The sequence below is a fragment of the Cupressus sempervirens genome, chromosome 7, assembly GCF_028749045.1.
Source record: "Cupressus sempervirens isolate cs-2001-9-10 chromosome 7, ASM2874904v1, whole genome shotgun sequence".
Lineage (NCBI taxonomy): Eukaryota > Viridiplantae > Streptophyta > Pinopsida > Cupressales > Cupressaceae > Cupressus > Cupressus sempervirens.
The window spans coordinates 912609579-912635091 of record NC_143124.1 but is presented as its reverse complement, the minus strand read 5'-3'; the positions used below and the strand labels follow the sequence as shown (position 1 = coordinate 912635091).

General features: G+C 30.7%; 1 protein-coding gene across 1 annotated transcript; it reads right to left on the bottom strand.

Annotated features, from left to right (window-relative positions):
• Positions 1-12125: 12125 nt before the first annotated feature.
• LOC149550473 (RING-H2 finger protein ATL2-like) lies at positions 12126-13284 on the bottom strand. The gene has a single exon (XM_089795094.1). It carries the CDS (start codon positions 13242-13244, stop codon positions 12540-12542), a length of 705 nt encoding a protein of 234 aa, XP_089651220.1. The 5' UTR covers positions 13245-13284; the 3' UTR covers positions 12126-12539.
• Between the last annotated feature and the right edge of the window lie 12229 nt (positions 13285-25513).

Sequence of the window (25513 nt, the reverse complement as noted above, 5' to 3'; positions counted from 1 at the left end):
ATACAATTATCTTGTTAGGTTCATTTTCTCTCATTTAGTGTAAATGTTTTCACTTATTAAAAAATGACTTACAATGGGTTTCTCAAGGCAACCTCTTAGGGCTCTGACCCCCATTGCAAGCCACTTCCCGACTCTACACATAGATAACCTATCCTAGCTCATGAACTCGTAAAACAAAGAATCATAATAAAACCATCTCAGTCCTATACGAGCAATTGAAAAACATCATAAAAAGATAATCCACAAATTATATCAGTTCTTCATGAGCAACAGATAACATCAAATAGTAATCATGTAATCATGACAGTTCTCTATCAGCAACTGAAGGCATCAATGATAAGTCACAAAATCCAATGGTTCTCTAATGAGCAACCAAAAAGCAATACAATTATAACTGATCGAGACTCAGAAATGGTTATCACATATAACTGATCGAGACTCAAAAATGGTTAAGTTAGGTATTCTCAAATATATACACCTCAGCTTCACACAAGGAAACTGGACAACAACAACAAACAGTAACACAATCATGTCATAGAGCACTTCATCACATTACCATGGTCAGGTTAAGGAAGATCGAAACCAAATCATCATGACATCACATTCACAACCCCGAGCCTCTAGTAAAAACCTAAACTGGTCAACGCTAAACCAACCCCATAACACTCAAAGCATGGACAATATATAGAAAAACATCATAGTCACACAATTGGTTTTGATTTGAAAACATACAGTTGAGTTAAACAATAAGGTTTCAGTTATCAGTGTTTATTTTCAAGTAAAAAGTTTTATAGATCAATTTGATTGATAAAATACTAGAGTTAATGTGAAGTTTCCATTTCCAGTTGAACGTATGTTTTAAACAGATAGAACCCATAGTTCACCTTTACCAATTATCCCATTCCTATATCCAAATGAAACACCTAATTACCCCTAATTGTTCTTAAGTCAGAGTCCTAAAACAATCTGAGGGTAATATTTAAATTAATAAGAATACTTGTTGATCTTTGATTATAATAATCTTTACATTTATTGAAAACAGTATTCTAATATCAAACTTGCTTAAACAAGTTTTCGATTTTAATTAATCTTTATTTAAATCAAACTTTAAATAAAATTAATTAGTGATACATAAAAAAAAACTTCATATTATATTTATTAATAATTTATTTATTTATAAAATTATTAATAAATAATAATAAAATTCTAATATGATTTAAAATTTAATAAATTTTAAATTAAAATATAATAATATTAATTAAAACATTTAAAAAAAATAAATAATAATTTAAAAAAAGTAAGTCAAAATTTATTTTGTTTTTATTAAAAAAAAATAGCGTGTTTAAAGGCCCACCGGCCTGCCATTCCTTGCGGCCGCAGGTGTTACTGCTGCCGCAGGCAGCAGTACTACGTACTGCTGCTACGCAGCAGTACCACCTGCCGCGGCAGCGTGGCTGTGGGGCGTGGGAAGTGGTGGCCCCGCCCCACTTCAAACTATTTAATATAATTTTTATATATAATTTTTTTTTGTATATATATTTTTTTTAACAATTTTTTTTTTAAAACAAATTAAGTTTTATTTTAATTAGTTTTAGTTTAATTATATTAAAACAATTCCCTCCAAAGGGAATATATATATATATATATATATATATATATATATATATATATTTAAAAACTTTCAATTTTACACTCAAACCCTTACCTAATCAAATCTCAATTTCTAAATCAGGAAAACAAGGGCTCTAATAATTCATCCAGTCTTTATGGATACAGAAATTATTGACGAACAATTAATAAATTCATAATATTGAACAGTTAAAACTTTCATCACAGAGAATTCAGATCTACAAACCCCAGACACGAAGAAGACAGGAAGGGATAATTGCATATTTAATGGATAGTCAAAACACAAGACCTTATTTGATCCTGATGCTATTATGCAATCTCCAGGAACTGTATGCGAATTCGCTCCTATCAATAACCTTCCCCTCGAAGACTTTCTTCGTATTAGCCTTCTGAAATTTGCTTCCAAAAATTGTCTCCCAAAAATTCCTGTCCAAATTCGTCTCCCTCAAAAATGAACCCCCAAAGTTGTGATAAGCAAATTCTCCTTAATTCGGGGCACTAATTGTGCGTTTACCCGAGAAGACTCTTTGCACAACTCAGTTAACTCCAATTTAACTTTTATTATCTTTTCTTATTCTTTTGCATTCAACTTTCATGCACATTAAGTTGAATTATTAAATAACTTTATTTAAAATTTCACTTGACTTCAATTCTTAATTAATTTATTACTTTAAATCTTATGTGCACTTTTAAGAAATTAAAATAACATTATTAATTTTTATAATTTAATCTTTTAATTTAATTCTTATATTTAACTCATGTTTAGATCATGCGATCTAGAATTCTTAATAAATTAATATCTTTCAACTTTTTAATTTATTTTAGAACTTAATTGATAACATATTTAATTAATTTAAATAACAATAATATTTAGCATTTATTTAAAAATGAACTCCAAATATATTATTATTAAATTAAATAAATATTATCCTATTCTAAATATATCTTGAACTTTAATTTCCAACTTTAATTCTTTTATTTAATTAATTAATTAATTAATTAAATATAAAGATATCATAATAATTCCTTATTAAATTAAATCATTAATTAGTCTTTTTAATTAGACTTAATTTATAGAAAAAAATACACCAAGGACTCATAAAGAAACATACGAAAACCCACTATAGAAAAATACATACCAAATCAAACAAAAGGGTTATAATCACAAAATTACATCATTTGATGCATTCGGAGGGTACTTAACTAAGATACTTGTCCTAATTATTAATTAGGACAATTGGCTAAAGGGTTTAGGATTTGGACTTAAGAGCTTTATCTCCCCTCTCTTACCATTGAGATAGTGCGATAGGGTACGCTCATCCTGACAATTCAGGGAAGTCGATACCCGGTACCTGCAACCTGCATAAAATCCACGCATGTACAAACACAATATTCTAAGCTAAACAGACAATGGCAGGAAGTGGTGCATCGTGTAGATCCCGACTAGCAGGTGACTATGACTCCCTTCCTTAACCGTATCAGAAACGCCATACATAAATAAAACAGCACGCACACCATACACATGCAGTATGGGGTAAATATCCATAAGAAGCACATGGAATAATAAACCATCTAACTAATCATCATCGATAACTGAAACCATTGAATAATCATCATACATGCATGAAATATAGAGTACCAAGTAATCTCATCATATAATAAACTGAGTGTAAACATCATCTGATAATCTCTAAAATAATAATACTTAATCATCAAACATAAATTGGCCTAAAAGAGTTTGGCAATCATATCATAAATGTAGCTTGAAAATGTAAACTAGGGGCAGGCACTACATGAGTCTTTCCACATATTTGGCAATATTTTCATCTTCTCTCATTCTCATCTAATCAATTTTTCCTCTAAGACTTTCAGCTTTGGCTCTTCTTACATTGTCATCACCTCCATAGATGTCCTTGAGTTTGTTCCACATTGCAAAAGCAGTTTTACAATCTTTGACCTCATCAAATTCTTCATAGCTAAGAGCAGATGCAATATCAATCATCATGATGTTATGATTCTTTTTCTCAGCAAGATCTTCAATAGATAATGTACCAGTAGGAGTTTTGTATTTTGCATTAAGGTATTTACATCATGAATCACTTATGGTAGCCAGATGAAGCCTCATGAGTCCTTTCCATGCTAAAATGTTGTCTCTATTAAGCCTTGGGTTCTCTCTCTTATAAGACATCTTGATCTTTAGCTTAGGTTCTTCAAACCTTCCTGTAAGCACCAAAAGCTCTAATTCTAATTGTTGGAAATATAGATGGAGTAACTGGGGGTGGGGAGGTGAATCAATTACCACAAAAATATATGCACAAATCCTTTAGATGTTTGATAAAACTAATTAATGCTATCACTTAGTAAACATACTGAAAATGTTGTAACTCAGTAAATGTAGAGTATTTTTTACTTTAGCAGATCTAACATCAATAGTAATAATTTGCAAACATGAGAGAAAAGAAATGAACACAAGAGACACCCGATTTAACATGGAAACCCAATATGGGAAAAACCACCAATGAAACTAGTTACTATTTTTCACTCTTCTAAAGTGAACTCTATTAGGAGCCAACCCAGTTAAAGGTTACAAAACACATTGTTAGGTGTGACCTTGTTAGAGGATTTAATCACCCTGTTAGGAGTGGCCTTGTAAGAGGTCTTTAAAACAATTCAATGGAACTGTCACCCTATTAAAGGATTTACTATTAGTTGTTAAACCAACTCTATTAAGAGATTTTAGATCACTGCTACAATGGTTGGAGAGTAACAATGAAATGAAATGCTTGAGATGCAACTGAATTATTGAATCCAAATCTCTATTCTATTCACAAAAACTTGATCCTTCCTGATCGAATATTACTTTATTGCTCCACAATGATGTTTGACTATCCTTTAAGTTTCTTGCACACTTTCCTTCTCAATCAATCAATACACTTGCATACATCTGAAAATCACAACTTGACCTTATATTTATATCATTCAGATTGTCAAGTCAGATCAATACAAATTATAATGACCAATAATCATTACCATAGTCAGCTAGAATCAATACTTAAAATAATTAAACTTCATATCCCAAATCAACAAAATCCTTCGATAGCCAACCCAACTCGATAAACACTAGTCATAAAATGATTTCCTGTGTTAAACAATAGAATCTCAGTTAACACTGTGAACTTTTCACAAATCCTTTGGCAACCGAGTGAACTTGATTAATACTAACTCTGACCAACTTTCCTTTGATAACCATGAGAACTCGGTTAACACTACTTTCTACCATAATTTCCTTCGACACTCAAGTGAGCTTGGTAGACATTGCCTGACAACTAATATGACATTTGTGTGACATCAAAGATAACACACAATTAGTCAATTGTATCCAATAGAATCAATAAAAGTATTTCACTCTTCTTCCTCCTTTGGTTGTTGTTCCTTGTGTTTGCTTCTATTATGTTAACTCTTAAAGGGTGTTTTAGATAGTTGGGTGAGCTTTTGGCCCTAGTTATTCATCCTTTGCCTGCATCATGACAACTCATATTTATTTGAGATCTTAAACTTTAAGTGAAATGAGTTTTCTCCAAGTTAATTATGAAAACTAAGAACTATTTACACACCATGTTTTGTTGAAGAATAATCAATTAGGCTCAATTTGAGTCCCATCAGAGAGTTGAATGTCGATGATTATTTTTTGTCCTTTTACATTGATGTGATTGAATGTGATAATGATAATAAATGATGTAAGAAGTAGTAGAAAGTTATGAAATTGACAATATTTAGCATAAAGAGGCTAACACATCATAAATTCAACCTATAAGCATAGATTTAGAGATATACTACATAGAGAAATCTTACATTAAAATATAAGCCTAAAAATGTTGATAAGGTGTGTTAGGCACCCTAAGCCTAAAGGTGCATGCACTAGCTAGAGCATTAGATTCTATTAAAAAGTGCCAGTTACATGTGCTAACTAGTATAGACCAAAGGTTTTCACCCAGTCAAATTTTAGGACTGTATGTCTCATAGTTCTCTTTGCAACTCTAGACTTGACATATTGGATCCCATTAAAAAATTAGCTCAATTTCCCTAGACAACTACATTTTCCTATTCTCATCTTTCTCTTTGTAACTCTAGACTTGATGCATTGAGTCCCATTAAAAACCTATCTGAACTTCCCTTGATAACTACATTTTCCTATTGCTTTAATATTTCTTGAGTCCAATGGTGATGTTCCTAAACTTAGATCAATGGATATTTTTCTATTGCAAGATCTAAATCTACTAGATTCATGCTAATACACTATCATACAATGTATCATAGTGAAACCATGTTTAACAAGAGGATAATTTAGATATAGAACAAAAGGTTACCTATTATGTAGGTAAAATAACCTTAAGTGTTGATGAGAGTATCAATCTTTAAAGATAGTCACTTATAAAAATATTAGGAAATTGATTGGAAATATTGATAAATTATTACATGAATTTTTACTATGCATTAAATCATCTAGACATTTTCCTTTAGCTATTATCTATAGATCCTTTCACTTCTTCATTGTATTTTGGTGATATATTGCATCTAATCCTACCATCCTTGATTCAAGCTAATGGCTTTCTATTGCATGGATGGTGATGGATTATGTATGGATATATTATTTTTCATGTATGTTATTTATACTTTTTGATAAAGCTAGTGCCATTTATCAACGTGAAGATGTTTTGCCAAATGAGCATTTTTATGAATTTAACGACAATAATTTAGATATTCAATCATTATTTTTTTGATTTCAACTACATTTTTTTCATTGCAGGCTTTTCTTCTTTGGACCATTATCTCATTTAGCTTAATAGATGATGATATTTTGCGACCTTTTAGTGGCACATTGAAGGACAATGTTTTATGTAATGTGATTACTTATAATTGTACTAATGTACATGTCATCAAAACTCTATTCATCTACTTACAGATTTAGTTATTTATTTACTTCAAAATAAAGTGATTAATTGAACTAAATAAATATTATGAAAAAGAAAATGAAAGAGTAGTAGGAGAAAACAGTCATAGAAAGCCACCTAACCATATGAACAAAACATGAAAAGGGATCCAAACCCAATTCCTCAAACTAAAGTAAGAGATACTATAAGAATTTGAAAAAACAAATGATTTATATTATACTTTGAAATGTTTAAAATCCCTACAATGATTCTATGGATTCAATTTTGTATGAAAACCAATCAAACAAGAGTTAAACAAAAATATCAAGATTTATCGCCCCCCTCAACTTAACTTTGATTCTCTAATCTCTTATTAATACCACGTTGATTGAACCCAAATATTATATAGATTAACAAAATTACATATAGTGTACATTGGAAAAACACCAAAAAAAAGATCAATCTTTCAATTTTTTTTATCTTTTTAAATCAATTTGAAGATTAAATAGACTTGTTCCTCGAGGAGAAAAAAGGAATTTGAAAAACACATTTATTCATTTTTACCAAATACATCGAAAAATCCATCCTTTAATTTAGAAACACACAAGGAGGCCCTGCTTAAAATCATAATAAGATGATTCTAATGGTATACCATGGCAATCTAGTATGATTTTAATTTTGTAGAAGAGATTATCAAGTCAATGGGTCAGTTTGCCTCTTCGCCTGTTTCATTTTTCTATCATGGTTGTTTGCTTGCTTCTTAAAAAATTGGAATCTGGGGGACAATTCTTAGGTCAATAGTCAATGGTCAAATACATTGTATTTGAAGTTTGTATAATTTTTAACATGAGTGCTCTAAATAAAAATAAAGAGATAAAATTGTGGGTCTTAAATTAATATAATAATAATCAAATTTATTATTATTTTATGTAATTTGATGAAGATCATACAATGTGACTCAAGATAGAGAAAATAATATAGATCACATGTCAATGTGATAAAAAAATATTGTAACAAGGGCTCTATTAGAGCTAGAGTCCCTGCCTTTTGGTTAGAAAAATATAAGTTTGTATTGAAACATAAAATAGGGAACATGCAGTGTTAAAAGACAAAACATAGAAATAGATTTTAATTTTGTACTGAATTGTATACAAATAAATTGAGTAGCAATTAGAAAAGTTTTGGTTCTATTAATTTTAGATATTATTGTCAAGATGCAAAATATGAATTGTTAAGGATTCTTGAAATTTTCATTGTTATAAAGGCATAGATAGAGAAGAGATAAAAATTAAAAAACTACTTAGATATGATGGCTGATAGCATAAATGTTTTCAACAAATCATAGATTACTTATGAAACATATACTTTAGCATCCTCTTCATGGTTATACTTAGTTATTTTAATCATGCAATAGTGTGATGAAATGAAGATGGAGATGAGAAGAATATTATTAAAACAAATAGTTGGAATTCGAAAGTTTATTTTTCATTTAAAAACATTTTTAGCTTAAATGAAGCTAGAATATATATATATATATATATATATATATATATATATATATATATATATATATATATATATATATATATATATATATATATATATATTAGTGTACAAAAATTCATCAATTTTCTTGTTAGTTAGACTGTAAGAGCTATGGACAGAACAAACACTCCACCATCCCATCTAGAGCCATCTTCATTTGAGGAACAATTATATCTGTCAAATCATAACAATGCAACAATGTTTTTTTTATTTTGATACAAATGGCTTGTTCCAATGAATTGTGAAAGATGAAGTGCGAAGGTCATCATATCAAACGCTGATGAACTGACTTGCATTAAATGTAGTAAAATTAAAAAAATGAAACTTTTTTGAACATTGTAAACATTTTATTTAATCATTTCCTTTTCTAAATAAACAATGAAATAACGGTAGTTGTTTGTTAGGCTCTAGAAAATATGGTAAATGTAGTGAAATAATAGATTGATTGAACAACTAAAGTATTGTTGAAAATATGTGCCAAGCAGGTCGTATTAAGCTTTAATGAGTTTCAAATCGTTAATTGAAATAATAGCAAACATCTATTATTGATAGCTCAAATTGAAATAGATTCAAATGAAATAAAATTTTCAATTGTATTTTCTTTTTTTTTGAAAATCGTTCAAATGACAAGTAAAGGTCCAAAATAGAGATTAAAAACCTTAAAATAAAGATGCATTTATCAGTGATATGTAGCAGTGACCTCCAACCGAGTTGTCATCTTGTATGAGCCCTACCTATTATTCAAAAGAACTTAGAGTCTAGTCCATTAAAAAGTATCACACATATGATTTTTTTTTAGAGCATTTAGGAGCAAATTAAAGATTCATTTGCTCAACCTTGTATTTTTGAGAATGAATATGAGTGGTACTCTAGCTTGTTGAAAGTAATAGAATAAGTATAACATGTATGCGTAGAACACATACAATTAACATCTTAGCCAAAGCAATTTTACACCAATTAATGATAGTCATAAAAAGTATATGAAGATATAAAATTCTACCTTTCCAAAACAAATGTTTTTCACACCAAAATAAAAATATAAAACAAATACTTTGATAAGATCCAATGCAATGTTGAGATGGCATTTGTGTTTCTTATCTCTGGGCCATAACTTGACCCCACTATCTATCCACAAGAAGTCATTATAAAGCCAAAAAAATCTTTCTAATGCAACATAAGATATACCCAGAACAAAATTGATACTGCATAATCATTAAAATTGCATGTTTGTATAGTCATTTTGCCCTCCATGAAAAGTAACTTTTCTACAAAACAACTAAAGAGCTACTGAAGAGCTACAATCGTGTCAAAGACCTACAAACATTAATAAAATTTAACAACAACAATTAACAATATGCTTGAAATAGTAATAAATAAAAAAAATAATGAAACATTTTGAATAATTAAATAGTACTTTTTAACTTCTTAAACACGGTATATTGTTTGATGAAATGTTTTCTCTTGTCATCTGAGAATAGAATGCTTGCAACAAATACAAACTATAAAAAACATAAGCATACAATACGATACAATGGTTGAAAATGGTTGAAATAGACAAAATCTTGTACGCTAATTTTATTTAACCCCAACCTCATCAAAAGAAGATACCAAATTAAAATAGAAAATGTTGACACTACTTCAGCAAGCATGTACTATAAAATAAAACCCCAAACTCTTATTCCATACAACAACGGATATAGTGTAAAAACTAGATAAATTAATAACAAAGCATCTTATAAAAAATTTCAATAATAGAAAACATTAACGAGGAATGTCGTATTTTGTGGTTGCACGATGCAACCACTAATGTCAAATTAAACTCCTCCCTCCATTTAAGCCACTATGCTCTCAATAAAATGTGGAAAACAATAAGATGAAATAATTGAATGGATTTTTTTAAAAGTTTAAAACCACTAGCAAAAATGGTCATAACCAATAAAATAAAACCATGCAAATATGAAAAATATGTATTTAAAAAATAATATTGACACACATTTAACATTTACTAATGTTTTTAGATGTTTTCAAAAAAATAGTTATAGCATAAACATGGCAAAAGCTATAGTCTCCTACCTATAAGGGAGGGACTAAAAAGAAAATATCAAACATGGAGAGAACAAGCATAGGCTTTAAACAATGGTTACAAATAAATTGTGACTTGTAATCTAAATCTCAATTTGTCACTTTAGTTTTCTCTTCGACCCTATGTTTACATGTCAATTTGCTCAATTGCTCTTCTCACTTGTTTCCTTGACTTATGCTTGTCTACCATGGTTGTTTGTTTACTTCCTTCAAATTTGGAAATAGGTAGGAAGTAGTAATGACCAATCACATCTAAGTATAGGACAATTCTTTGGTCAATAATAAATGTTGAAATAGTCAATGGCCAATGTTCCTATTTGAGATTTGCATGTCATTCAAATGCTTGTTCTCACTAATATATAAAATTGTTAGTTGTGTCACATATGGTAAGATGAAATGTGAAAAACAAAAAACTACAACAAGAAAAAATTAGATCATCTATCAATGTATCAATAAATTATAGTGGATCTATGGTGGTCATATAAATATTTTTCTTTCAAAAATTATTTGTATTTAATTAGACAATTATAATGTGAATTTTAGAAATAAACTTTTGATATATTTTTTATGAAGTTTTACTCTATTTTTAATATATTCTAAACTAATAAATTAAGAGAACATTTTGGCTCCCTTTAAAGGTTTTTCCATTTTTTATTCTGTGGATTGAACTAGTAAATATGTTGACTTGTATCAAGTGACTTGTTAATAGAAGTTCCAAATTTATTGAATTAAGAAGAAAATTATAGAACTAACCTTTTAAAAATTAGAATATTGATTCTACTCTGAAAATGGAATTTAAAAAAAAAAAAAAATTAACTATAATTTTTTAAAGAAATACATAAAAAATCTATTTTAAGATCACACATGTTCTAGTTTATTAAAAATCTTATTACCTACAATTTTTTACATAACATCTACAGAGACACAACAATGCATTGAGTTGATTGGACCTCAAACTATCATTCATTATTTATTGAAAACATTGCCAAACTCCATAATATATTGAAAATAAAACTATTTATATTATAGTATCATAATGTGTTTCTAAATCAACTATTTAACTTAAAAGAATCACAAATATTGCTTGAAAATTTATTTTACTTTGAAACTTATACATTAGTAAGTTAAAAATCATCTCCATGTTATGAAATGTAAAAAATTAACATATCTAATTTAATTTTAATATTTTTTTTTCTTATATATATAGTATTCTATAAATAATTTCATTTATTAATGCGATTAGATTTGCACAATCAATGATAGTTATATTGAGTTTTTGGATTAGATTGTGTGACGATTTTTTGATCAATGTTTCGAATCACACTACATGATCCATCGACATTGTTTTACACCTTCCTGCTCTCTCATCCTGATGATGGATCATGTAGTGCAATTTGAAACATTGATGAAAAATCTTCACACAATCTAATCTAGAAATTTAGTATAACTAATTTCATTTAATTATATAAATTTAATTATGAATTTAATTAATTATATTGATCTTGTAAAGAAGAATAATTTATTATTTTTATTATTTAAATATTAATTATTTATTCAACATTTTTTATGGATAAATAAATAATATAATAATATTTTAATTTTATATTGAATATTTAAAAAGACAAACATATATAATATTAAGTTATGAAATAAAACATTTAGATATACAATCGATTTCATGTAAGAAATTTCTTACAGTTAATACTACATTTTAGTTCCCCATCTTCATTAATCAAACCTTTGAACATTTATCTCATTAAATAAAACATTTAAGTCAATAACACTAATGTGAAGCATCCTATCGATTGCATAATTTATCTTGCCAATACTTAGTGAATCAAGACCACCCATTGCATATCTCATTTAACCATTCACTTCGACTGTGCATTAAATTGCACTCATAAAGCTTAAGGGCCTTTCTATCTAAATAAACAAATATGCAAAACATAAAGCTATATATGTATATATACTTTATATGAAAAGAAGTATTGAAGTTGTGAAAGATTACAAAACAATCCTTTAAAATAAGAGCAATATAAGGGCCATATGACACCTCACTCATCTCCTCATATAGAATGGATACATCATTAAAAGCAATATCTTCAAAATAGGGGAATTATAGGACACACGAGAAAGACTACTTTTACATAAATTTAGCACAAACTAAAAGTTCTTAATATAATTTATAGGCCACTTCGGAATATCACATACTAAGGAAAAATTAAGCTTGAAAAAAGTAAGCCAACTTTAACTATTTAACATTTTTTACCTAAAAATCAACTGTGAATATGTGATGTTTAAGTAGTCGACACTTGAACCAGTAGAAATGATGGAACAAAATATTTGTTTTCGCTAGTGCCCCAAATCAATGGAAACATGTCCTTCTCTTCCCTCTTCACTATGACCATCATCTTTCTGCCTACTAAAACTGCCATTATCATCATGTTGCTCCGCTGCAGACGAAACACTGTTATTACCCACAACTTCATTCCCCCCTGTTTCTTTTTCATCTTCCTCATCATCTTCTTCTTTCTCTTCCTCTTCTTGTGAAACTCCAGAAACTTCCATTTGGCTATGACCAAGTTCAAGAGAAACATTAGACTGCTTTTCAACTTTGGTCCTACAAAGAGGACAAGTAGAATGAGAGTAAAACCACATATCAATACAATCGACATGAAAGCAGTGGTTGCAGCCGGGAAGAAGCCTCCCCTTCTCGCTCAGCAGGAATTCACACAAGCAAACGGCGCAGCGCAAACCGTCTTTGTAATTTTCCGGCGTGTAGACAAAAACCGGCAGCGCATCCAGCATAGAACCGCCGAGTCCCTCCGGCGGAGAAGTCGAAAAGTTTTCCGGTCCCCTGCCTATCCGGCGACGGCGTCTCCTCTGCTCCGGCGTACGCGCGCAGTGATGATAAATGAAAGCGGCAGTCAAAAGGGTAGCGCAGGCAAAAGCCATGGCTATCATGAACGAGATCAAAGTCCAGTCACTTTTCTCCCCTGCTTCTGGAAACTTATCATGTTCAGGAAATGGCAATGGCGGGCAATCTTTGCTACCCATCTTTTCAGGTAGACTGATTGGAAATACAAAGATGCCTCTTTTATCGTGAAATTGCTTGTGTATATATGAACTTCTTCCATGTCAATGAAAGTCAATTTGAACAGCAGATAACTGTGTGAAAAAGAATCTCGTTTTATTGATTTATTTATGACAGATATTAAATTGTTGAGAAATTTCGTGTTTGACGGATTTGCCGTGTAGAGGAGTTGGGGGAGGCATGTTTTGTGAGGGTCAATTTGCTCAAACCAGTCGCTTCAATATTGCGGGTCGTTTACGATCCCTCTTTTAAAGTTTGTCCCAATTTTGTTTTCAGTGAAGTGTGTTTTCACTGGACAATCGGGTCCACTTTCCGTGTATTTTGTTTTAACTTAACTTGCGTCGTTCTCTTCAAATTGATTGACATTAAATTTTCAAAGTCTCCACTTTGAATTTTCTATTTTAAATATTGAGTTATACTCTAGACGATTGTGTCACTTTTCTTGTGGACGGTTTAAAATAAATTTAAATATATTTGAAAGGGGATTTGGATATTTTGATTCATGTATTTGAGGAGGAATATTTTCTCGTGTGACCTGAGAGAGAGAAAACCAAAAAAAATAAAATAAAAAATAATTATATATATATATATATATATATATATATATATATATATTTGAAAGAGGAAATGGATAGTTGATTAATACAATGGAGGAATATGTTTTTTTGTGGACCCTAGTTATTATTATTAGTATCAATATTTAAATTGTAAAAGTATTTTTACGTGTAGATTAAGTTGGCATTAGTCTTTTTAGTTCCTATCATAGGAAGACAATCAATTGGATTTATTAAGTTCTAAATTATTGATAAGACTTGTACCAATAGTATTGATTGTGCATTTAATTAATGTTATTAGAGCTTATCACTTCTTAATTTTTGTTTATATAAAAAGTGAAGTCACATGACAAAAGGATGACATGTGTAATCCTAGTAAAATCAATAATCATTATTTAAGACAATAAATGTCATTTTATTAATGCCGATAGGTATTCTACAATGGTAGAAAAGGTGGAGTGGGATGGTGTGAGTGTGAAAATGTTAATTTTTATCTTTCTTAGTTAAACTTGACAACCATCTACACGTCAAAATTTTAAATTTGATTATAAATAAAATATATCTTTTAAAATAATTTAATAAACACCACATACAACTCATAATTATATAAATGAAATTATATTTGAAAGCATAAAAAATTGAAAATAAAATATCATCTTTCAAACTAATTTTAAAAATATTTTTTGTTTACACTTTTGAAAAAAGTAATAAAAAAACTCTAACATGGATCTTTATCTTAATGGCTCAAGGCTAGTAACTCTACTATTCTACAAATCTAATGATAAACAAGAAAACTGAAAGGCACTTGTGGGGTAAAAAAAATTACTAAGCTCTTGTATACACTGTGATGCATCTGATGGTTTATCCAAATTCATTATCTTGTCTACTTGTCTATTTTTATTTAAACCATCTTTCTATCAACACTAAATTACATTTATTCACTTTCTCCAAAACAATAAGAATCTCAATTGCGCAGAGAATGTTCCCAATAAATACTGAAGTGTGTGCTACTCACAACCTCCCCTTGACCAATTTCAAAATATAGATTACACCTTCGAATCGGATCAAGTATTCTATATTTATTTCTATGAGCTATGTTACATAGATTATATTAAACATTTTTAATATATAGATTACAGTGTGCAATTGCACAAGGTATTCAATATTTATTTCTATGAGTTGTGTTACATAGAATTTATTAAATTGTTAAGTATTTAGGGGTGCATACAATCTCAAGTCTTTTTACTTTCAGTCATCATATTTGCCCACATTTGTTTTATGTATCTTTAAATAATACAATTTTTATGATATAAATCTGCATTTAAGAATTGAATAGTTTTGCATTTTAGGATTTACTATTACAAAATTATTGGATTGCACAATAATTCTTCTATTTCGTTATAAATTATTGAAGTAAATTTATTCGATTACATTTTCAAATTAATCAACGCTCTCGCAATATACAATATTACCCAAAGAAGTACTTAGACCAATATTCTACCGCAAGTGTGAGAAATTATCTATTGTCTACCTCTGCCATAGTGATATACTAAATTTAACACAAAAGTTCTTCATTGTTCATTTATTCAACAACTACTTGAGAAAGAAGGGCTATATAGATTAAACACATTTAGATACAACATTAGGGATTGGTTATTTGACTCTTTAAAATACTTACTTTAGAATGAGTATATATTGTTAGAGTAAAAGGTTAATTTAATTTCATTTTTTATATTACCTTTACTCCCTTCTTAAGATTTAACCTTTAATTTCATTTGTTATATTTCCTTTAATCCCTTCTTAAGATTTCACTTTATGCACCTTGCATTTCCACTTAATAATTAATTAGTAATTATTAAATGCCATTTACCTCTTAGGGTTTCCCTTTTGGTTTCAATCCCTTTCACAAGGATTGATTAGATGTAAATTCATTCATTTTGTTTTGCACAAGTAAATACAATCTTCTTATTTATTAAGCAAACCCTTCTCTCTCTACCTTTCTTACTTCCTTGTAATAGGTTATTTGCATGCAGGATATCCAAGGAACTATGAATTTGTTTAGCATCAAATTCTACATGGTATCAAAGTCTTGCTTGTGGCTACCTATTCTTGTTTGAAGAAAAGAAGAACAAGGGTTTGACATAACAAATCTGATATTTGTTGGGTTTTTCTCTAAAAATAGGGAGGTCTCTGATTTTTGGAGCACTTTGAGGCCAAACGGACCTCACGGTTGGATTCAGAAGGTGTCAAAACTCCCATTTCATATAAAGTTTGTCAATTTTGAACAATGTTGACCTAGGAGACAAATATTATTTTGCATATCGGGGCCATACGACCTTTGGCACACAAAATGAGATGAAAATCATAAAACACAATTTTATTTTATTTTTTTCATTTTTGACCTTTTTGGCTAGCAGACATGGTTAAAAAATTGCAAGTGATTACTAAAACCACTAATGCTCTAGGTAACTGTCGCAGTGACCGCCAATAGTCATCTAGACCATTGCAACCCCTTCTCCACCAGCTACTCCAGCTCAGCCTAGGGTGAATCCACAATAATGGGTTCCACTTTAGTGGGATGAAGAAACTTGAAAAAAATGGCAAATTTTTGCATCTCAATTTCTCATACGTTCGCGCGAACACCCTAGACATGTTTGCGCCAACATGTACCTAGCGCGTGTTCGCGCAAACACGCACTAGGTACATGTTCGCGCGAATATGCATTGACCAAATTTTTGGCACCTCAAAACGTCTTTTTCACTTTTTGAAATTCATTTTTACGGCAAGCACTATTGATTGAGCGTTCGGGCGAACGTGTGGCTTGAGCAACTTCCATCCACGTCATCCTCTCGTTTTCGTTCTCATTTTCATTATCGGGTATGTCAAAATAATATTAATTTAATGTTTTCAACGTTTTTGAAGTATTTTTTTGTATTATCAAAATAGATTTTAATGTTTTCAATGTATTTTTTTTGTGTTTTTAAAACATATTTGAATGTTATTTATGTTTTTAATAGTTTTGGAAACATATTTGAATGTTATTTACGTTTTTAATAGTTTATAAAACATATCTAAATGTTAATTTAATATTTTGATTATTTATTTATATTAATTTAGAAAACAGAAAAATATTATATAGAAAATATTAGAAAACATTAGAAAAAATAGTAAAAAATATATAATATAAAATTTAGGAAAAACATTAGAAAACAAATTTAGAAAAAAATTACGAAAACATTAGAGAATTTATAATTTAATATAAAATTTATAAAAAATTTATTAAAAAAATTACAAAAACATTAGAAAATTTATAATTTAATATAAAATTTAGAAAAAAAAGTAGTTTAAAAATAGAAAATTTAAAAAAAAAATATTTTAGAAAAATTGAAAATTTAGAAATTTTTTTAAAAAAATTAGAAAATTTAGAAAAAAAAAATTGCAAAAACATTACAAAATTTAGAAAACAAATTTAGAAAAAAAATAAATAAAAATATTAGAGAATTTATAATCTAATATAATTTTTTAAAAAATATTAAAAAATAAATTTAAAAAAAATTAGAAAAATATTAGAAAATTTATAATTTAATATAAAATTTAGAAGACAATTTAAAAAAAAAATTTGCAAAAACATTAGAAAATTTAGAATTTAATATAAAATTTAGAAAATAAACTTAGAAAAAACATTACAAAAACATTAGAAAATTTATAATTTAATATAAATTTTAAAAAACAAATTTACAAAAAATATTAGAAGAACGTTAGAAAATTTATAATAACATAAATTTTAGAAAAAAAATTTATAAAAATATTAGAAAATTTATAGTTTTCAAATATTTTGAAAATAAATTTAGAAAAACATTAGAAAAAATATTTTTAAAAAAATTAGAAAAACATTACAAAATTTTAGAAAATAAATAAATAAATAAATAAATAAATAAATAAATAAATAAATAAATTTAAAAAAAAAAAAAAAAAAAAATATATATATATATATATATATATATATATATATATATATGTTTGTTAATGTTAAATGCAAATATGTCAAATTCACTTTAATGTCTTAATCTTAGAAGTTTAATTAAATGACATATCTTAAGGGTCTAGATCCTGAATTGTACATGTCAAAATATAGATTAAAATGTATAATTTTTTATTTTGAACATAAATGTACATGTATATTTGTTCATGGTTAAAAGTAGATGTATGTACATATTTTTAATAAATTCGCATTTTTATATGTATAATTTGTGTATATGTTAACTATTGATCTTAATTTATCTTATAACTAAGTGTAATTAACTATATTTAATAACACATGTCTTAAGGGGAGATCCTAAATTATACATAAGAATGTAGATTAAAATGTATATTTTATTTCATAAATGTACATGTAAATATGTTCATGTGGTAGATATAGATGTACATACATATGTTTTCAATATTCATGTTTAAATGTACATATGTTATTATTTTTAATGTCTTAATAATTAGAAACATATAATTAACTATATAATTCAATAACATGTCTTAAGGGGAGATCCTAAATTATACATATATAAGAATGTAGATTAATTTGCATTTCTACCTGTATGAATATAACATACATGTACATCCAAAACCTAACCCTAACCTAACCAAACCCTAACCCTAAACATTATCCAAACCCTAACCCTAACCTTTACCTTAAAATTTAATTTCTAAACCCAATATTATAAATGATAATAAATACCCTAAATCATAATCTTGAACCAAATCATAAACTTCATATGCTAAGTTCCCTTATCCTAAATTCTTAACCATGGACTTTAATATTAACCCCTAAATTTAATGCTAGAAATTATGTAAGTTTGTGTAAACCCTGACAGTGTCCTAAGGTCTTAAATCTTACCCTAAAATTGAGCCTAATTACACTAAAACCCTATTTGAAAACCTAATTGAAGCCTAACTTACATAAAATTAAAACAAGTTGACCCTAATCCTAAATTGTTAAAAATTACATTTGAGATACATGCACATACATTCAAACACATGTACATACATGAAGTATGACCCTTGTTTTAAATGATATATATGTAACCCAACTTGAAACCTAAACCTCGAAACATTATCTTTTTTTTTTTTTAAAAAGGGGTAAAAGTTTATTCAAATAAAACCAGATTACAGAAGGCCTCAGGCCCAACCAACCAAAACCAATTACATTCTGTCCTTTTCCACTAATTGCTTGAAAGTCCCAGCAAGATTAGTAGGAAGATCATCCCTAACAGAAATATCCCAACCAACACCTTTCTCTGATGCCCATTTTGTCAAGACATTAGCCACTCCATTCCATTCCCTAGGAATATGACAGAAAGAGATCCCATCCACAAAGCTACTCAAGTGGAGAATCTCTCTAACAATAGAGGCAATTTTCCAGCTAGATTCATCCACTCTTCGGTTATTTATCATATCCACAACAATCTGAGAGTCAGACTCACACACCATTCTCCTCCAACCAAGAGAACAAGCTCGCTCCATAGCCACCTTAATGGCCAAAGCCTCCATCACATTATTGGATTGAACTCCTTTGTGAATAGAGAATATGAAAATAACATTGCCATCTACATCTCTCCCAATCCCCCCCACTCCAGCCAGTCCAAGATTCCCACGGGAGGAGCCATAAGTGTTAATCTTTAGGACTGCATTAGGAGGAAGACTCCATCTCCCCACTCTACAAACCTTCCTCTTTCGTGGCTGAGATCTCTTACTGCTACTTGTTCCAAATCCTTTATCCACTAATCTTAAATTCTTGACAATACAAGAATCACCAGGATCCACTGGCTCTAACATATCACATTTAGCAGAGATAGTCTCTTGAAGCCTGGTTAGGATCAACTGCCATAGTTTAGTGGCTCCCAAGCTAGAATTACAGAAAATCCAGCGGTTACGCTCCAACCAAAGATTCCACAAAATGAAAGAAGGTCCAATAGCCCAGGCCACCTGAAGGAATTAAGTTTTCATAGGGGGTCTGCCAAGGTTGTCCCAAAATTCAATAAGAGATTCAGCATGAATACAACTATGGCACCATGCCTCCCACCACTTATGCCAGATATCTCTAGAGAGAGGACATAAGAAGAAAACATGAGAAACATCTTCCCCATCCAACATACATAGGGGATAGAAAGAGGGTCCCTGAAACCCTCTTCGCTGGAGATTATCCCAAGTAAGACACTTATTTTGCACAACCAACCATAGAAAAAAATTACATTTTGGCCAAGAAAATTTATTCCAGACCTTCCTCCACTAGGGAACCACCTGAACTACATTACATTGGCTATCCAACCGAGCATATCCCTGGGCCACACTGAAATTACCTTTTGGGCAAGGACCCCAAGCCAGGATGTCTTTGTCTTTAGAAGAGCTGCAAAGCCTAGTAGAGAGAAGATGCACTAGTTGAGCCCGAATCTCTGAGGAGCCCCCTATGGGCCAAATCTGTGGATCCTTCCAACTAGCCACCTCCATTAATCCACACCTTCAAACAGTCTTGAAGTGAGCTACCGTGGTCCAACCTGCAGAAGAAAAAACCTAAAATAGAGGCAAAAGGTGGGGAAAACTAGAGAGAATAGGAAGGTGGCCATCCCAAGAGTCCTGCCAGAATAACACACTTGACCCCTCATTACAAATCTAGAAAAGGCCATCCTTGATAAGAGGAGCACCCCTTTTAAAGGTGTCCCAAATAAAGGACCCCTTACCATCAAGCTCAAGTCTAGGAATATCTTGGACCTCCACTCCTGAGAAATACTTATGGGTCAGAATCTTGGCCCAATCCTGATCTTGATTCTTGCACCATCTCCAGTATAACTTTGCAGCAAGAGCTTTGACACTGAGAGCCATACATTTAAGGCCTAGACCCCCAGAAAACTTAGGCAAACAAACCGTGTCCCATTTGACTAAGCTCCATTTAGAGGATTGGAGATTGCCTGACCAAAGGAATTGTCATGACAAAGCATCAAAATCTTTCAAAACTCCCATGGGAGGTGTTTGCACTAAACACCTGTAAATAGGAAGAGCCTGAATCACAGTCTTGAGCAAGGTAACCCTCCCAGCAGATGAGAGCCACCTATGAGTCTAGTGACTCACTCTGCTAATAATATCAATCAAGAAGTTCAAACCTTGAAACATTATCATTTAAGAGTAATATAAATAATTTATTAGGTACCCTTTAATTGAATTCTCTACTAATACCCCCCAAAATATAATAAAATCTTAGAATAACAAATTAACTCTAACCATAACCAAACTCTCAACTTTAAAGTTATCTTATACTTATATGCAACTTAATCTAGGTCTGGATGTGTTACAGATTATCTAGGTCCATGATGTGTGATGTATGTTTAATTACATGTGTATAATTTTTAATGTTAAAAATAAAAAAGTATGTACAATAGGCAATTTAGCTCTTCATACATTTTTACAGATATGGCTTCACACGATATGCTTGATGCGGCTTCTAGTGCGACACCTGATGTAGTTCCTAAGTTGCGGCTCCTACTACGGCATAGGTTGATGCAGTTCCTATTGTAGCACCTGATGCAGTTCCCGATATGGCTCCTCATGTAGCTCGTGGTGGGGCTCATGCTACAGCTTCTGGTGGGGCTCCTTGTGTACCTTGATGTAGGGTTCATCATGCAGCTCATGTTCCAGCTCCTGGTGTGGCTCATGTTCCAGGTCAAGCTACACCTATAGCTCCTACTAGAGGTCCTGTTGCACCATCTCCATGCATCGATATCGATGCATTATTTGCATTTTCAAAGCATGAGGTTGCTAGACTGCAACACTCTATATTGACCTCTAAAGATGGTCTTTATAGAGACATATGTACTACGATATGTAGGAGTTTATAGGATTTGATAGCTAGGTTTAGAGGTCACCATTCATTTACTCCTGCCATATTAGCTTCCATATCTAGGGAGCTTAGGGTTGAGGTTTCAGGAGATGCATCATTCGATGATGTCAAGAGGGTAGCCCCCAAAGACGTCATCCAGAGAGAGCTATTTCCAGCTTATGAGGGGACATAGGGTAGGGTGAGAGGCTAAAGAGTCACATGATGCAGAGAACCTATTATTGCTAGCATGATCTATCCACAATTTTTAGCTACATATGGTCATTATCCTAATAACGACCAAATACCCCTTTATTTTGCATAGCAGTTGTACACTGAGTTCCTTATAGGGCTCAACGTCAACTACTTGGATATTCTTGATTATTACGGACAGGGGCATGGTCGGATCGTAGATCATGACCAGTACCATAGTGTAGATTGTCTACCACCTGCAGATCTTAGACAATTTGTTGGACCGAGGATGCCTCCTGTGATTCCTACACATGGGCCTATTGCAGATAGAGTCGTCATTGCTTCCCAGAGGGAAGCAATTGACACTATTGGGCACATTGCATCTGCGGTAGCTAGTATCACATCAGATTCTATTGGTCGTTATCTTCATAGTTGACATCCTCATCCACTTGGTCGACCATCTTCACAGGCATCTAGTAGCACTTTAGGTGCCTCCTCTAATGATGCATATAGAGCTGTTGGGCTACCACTGCCAGGTGATATTCATGGTCTTTCAAGATAGCAGATACATATGGATATGGCACTATATTTTTTGGAGGATATGTTGCACTTTATTAGCTATATTTCTGATACATAGAGGATTCCAGTACACGCGGTGATGGATGTTGTTAGACAACATCAGAGCCCCGACACAGTTCCACAGACATAGGCCACCACACCAGTGACAGATGATACACCTGTGCGTAGCTCACAACATTCGGCACCAGACTCATGACACTCTATAGATGACTCGAGCATACGAGTTGGAGATGTCCATATCACAGCTGAGGGCCTTGATGATTTTAGTGAGCAGTTGCAAGGCCTATCTGAGATTGATACTAGTTCGACCCTAGGTCTTTCATCATACATGGACCTGTTATTCGGACCTTGTAGCATTGATTCTACACCAGATGTACCCAGCCAGTTACACAATCCACTTCACTCAGATTTACTAGCAGTTGGACATGGAGTTTCAGGCTCAGGTGCATCAGTAGATGATATGATGGAGTTTGCTGATCATCCTCCACCTCCGGAGACCCAGGTACATATATAATTTATTTTTAATTTTAAATATATATGAAATTAAAAAATATGTTCATTTATTGAAAAATTTAGTTCAGATATATATGTAGATATTTAATTTAATCTTTAACTCATAATAAATCATGTAGGCACAGGTCGCTGAGCACATGGTTACACATATTGTTGGTTCAGGGCATCATATACATGAGAGAGATGATTCTATTGAGGCACCTGGTAGTGCTCAGGTACTTGAGTTTTAAATAGTTTTTTTAAAGTTATTTAAATATTTTGAAAACTAGATATATATCTATATATATGCAAATTTGTATTTAATTTGAATGTATATGTACATGATGCACGTATGCATATATATGTTTTAAAGATAGAACTCTAACACATGTATGTATATATGTATATATATTTGCAGGGCTTGGTTGATGCGCCTCGGCGAGAGGATGTATAGGAGACTCGATCAAAGGGTCATTCTATTTGTATGCATCTTGAGGGGTCCTTCTAGTAGTAGATCAGATTTATATATTTTTTGATGCATATATATTGGAGGTCCAGTTTACATGTACACGTGTATTTTAGTTCCTTGATGACATCCATGTACTTTCACTATTTATTTGATTATTGAGTATTTTAGTGTTAGATACCATCACATGTACATATATATGACTTTTTATATTTTGCTACATACGTATATTTATTCGAGATTTATAGTTTGCATTTCAGATACATAGAGATATATTAGATCTGTAGATGTTTATTCTTGAGACGTGTATATGTGTACAAGTTGATAAATGAATTTAAATTATTAAATTCATCCATGGTACAATTAATTTAAATTATTAAATTATATAATTTTTTAATAAACTAAATTTGATAATTAAGAACTTATGATCATACAATTAAAAACACATTTAATTCAAGATGAAATTCAATAGTTTGAAAAAAAGTTGATATTTAAGAATTGTAACATAGATAATGAAATTGTGTAAGTTCGAAATTGTAACATAGATAATGAAAGTGTTGAAGTATAAAAAATACATAGAGGGTATGCAAGACAAGCAAGCAATGTTTGAAGTATGTGATGCAATCCCTAATTTGTGTCCCAAGGAACTAATTGGTTTTGGAGTTCCTGGGAAACCTATTGGCCAACGTTCAAAGGAAATCAATGTGTTCATGCAAGGGCCACCTTTCTTCTACTATAAGAATGATGCTTTTGCATTGAAGGATATTTGAAAGAAAATATCCGAACAATTTAATAGTGTTGAACCAGAGTTGGTGGACTCAATATTCTTTTCAGCTTCCAGAAGAGCAAGAGGGTATGTGCATAACCTTCTAATAGAAGAGCGATTTCAAGCAGAACCTCTCCCCCCATGACTATTCAGGAAGCACTTCCGCAAATAAAAAAGCATTGGCCTTCATGGGATCAGATGACAAAAAAAAATTCCATAGACTCAAGACAATGTGGCACTGTCCTTATTGATCAACTGAGAGTTATGATTCATAATGCACGAGGGCAACTGCAAGATAGTGCATAGAAATATATACTTCAAAAGTGTGAAGAGTGGAATTTGGTATGGGTGGTGCCAGGTGACCTTGTCCCTCTAGAGCTCCATGAGATAGAGCTTATATTAAAATTTGATAGAGATCACACTCGTAGAACTTCTTGTCCGACTGACCACTTGTGTTGTTTGGGTAATTCATTCCAAATAGATATAGTTGCATATCATTTATTAGTCTTGAAAGCATTATATCTTGATGGCATCAGAGTACTTTCTCTATTTTCTGGTATTGGTGGAGCAGAAGTTTCTCTTCTTCGATTTGGAATACATTTAAGTTGTGTTGTATCTGTTTTAAATTATGAGTTTCCTCACATTGTGATGGAAGTGAGAGAAATAATGCACTCAAAAGCCTCAACTAGTAATTTTTCCTGATCAATGTGTAGGCTCATTTTTTTTGTAAATAACTCAATGCTAATAGACTACCTGAAAAATAGAAAATGATTTTAACCAGAATAGAATGTTCTCTACTGATTTTAAATCGTCAAAAAGGATTACATACCCTAACTAAGAATAGTAATTTTTTTCATTTTCAAATTAATTTTATAAAGTTCTACAATCATAAAATACTTTTTTTTTAACGAGAGTTCAATTTTTAGTCATCTAATGAATTATTTTGAATCGACTCTAAAGTGGTTTGTCGTGGAAGCTTATCGTAATAATGTTTCTAATCTTCTTTAATGGATGATTTTTAATTATAACTTTTGGAGGACCTCCGTGGGCTTAGAAAGTATGCGTTTTGTTTTACAATGATACAAAATCACCATATTTATTGTTTGCAACTACTTGAATTTCGTTGGAACTTTTTAAGGTGGAGTATTATTAAATTCATCCATGGTACAATTAATTTTAATTATTGAATTATATAATTTTTTTAATAAATTAATGAAAATTAAGAACTTATGATCGTACAATTAATCTAAACACATTTAATTCAAGATGAAATTCAATAGTTTGAAAAGAAGTTGATATTTAAGAATTGTACCATAGATAAT

What these genes read in the sequence shown, in the direction of transcription:
- LOC149550473 (XM_089795094.1), bottom strand. Translation starts at nt 13,244, where the DNA reads ATGGGTAGCAAAGATTGCCCGCCATTGCCATTTCCTGAACATGATAAG.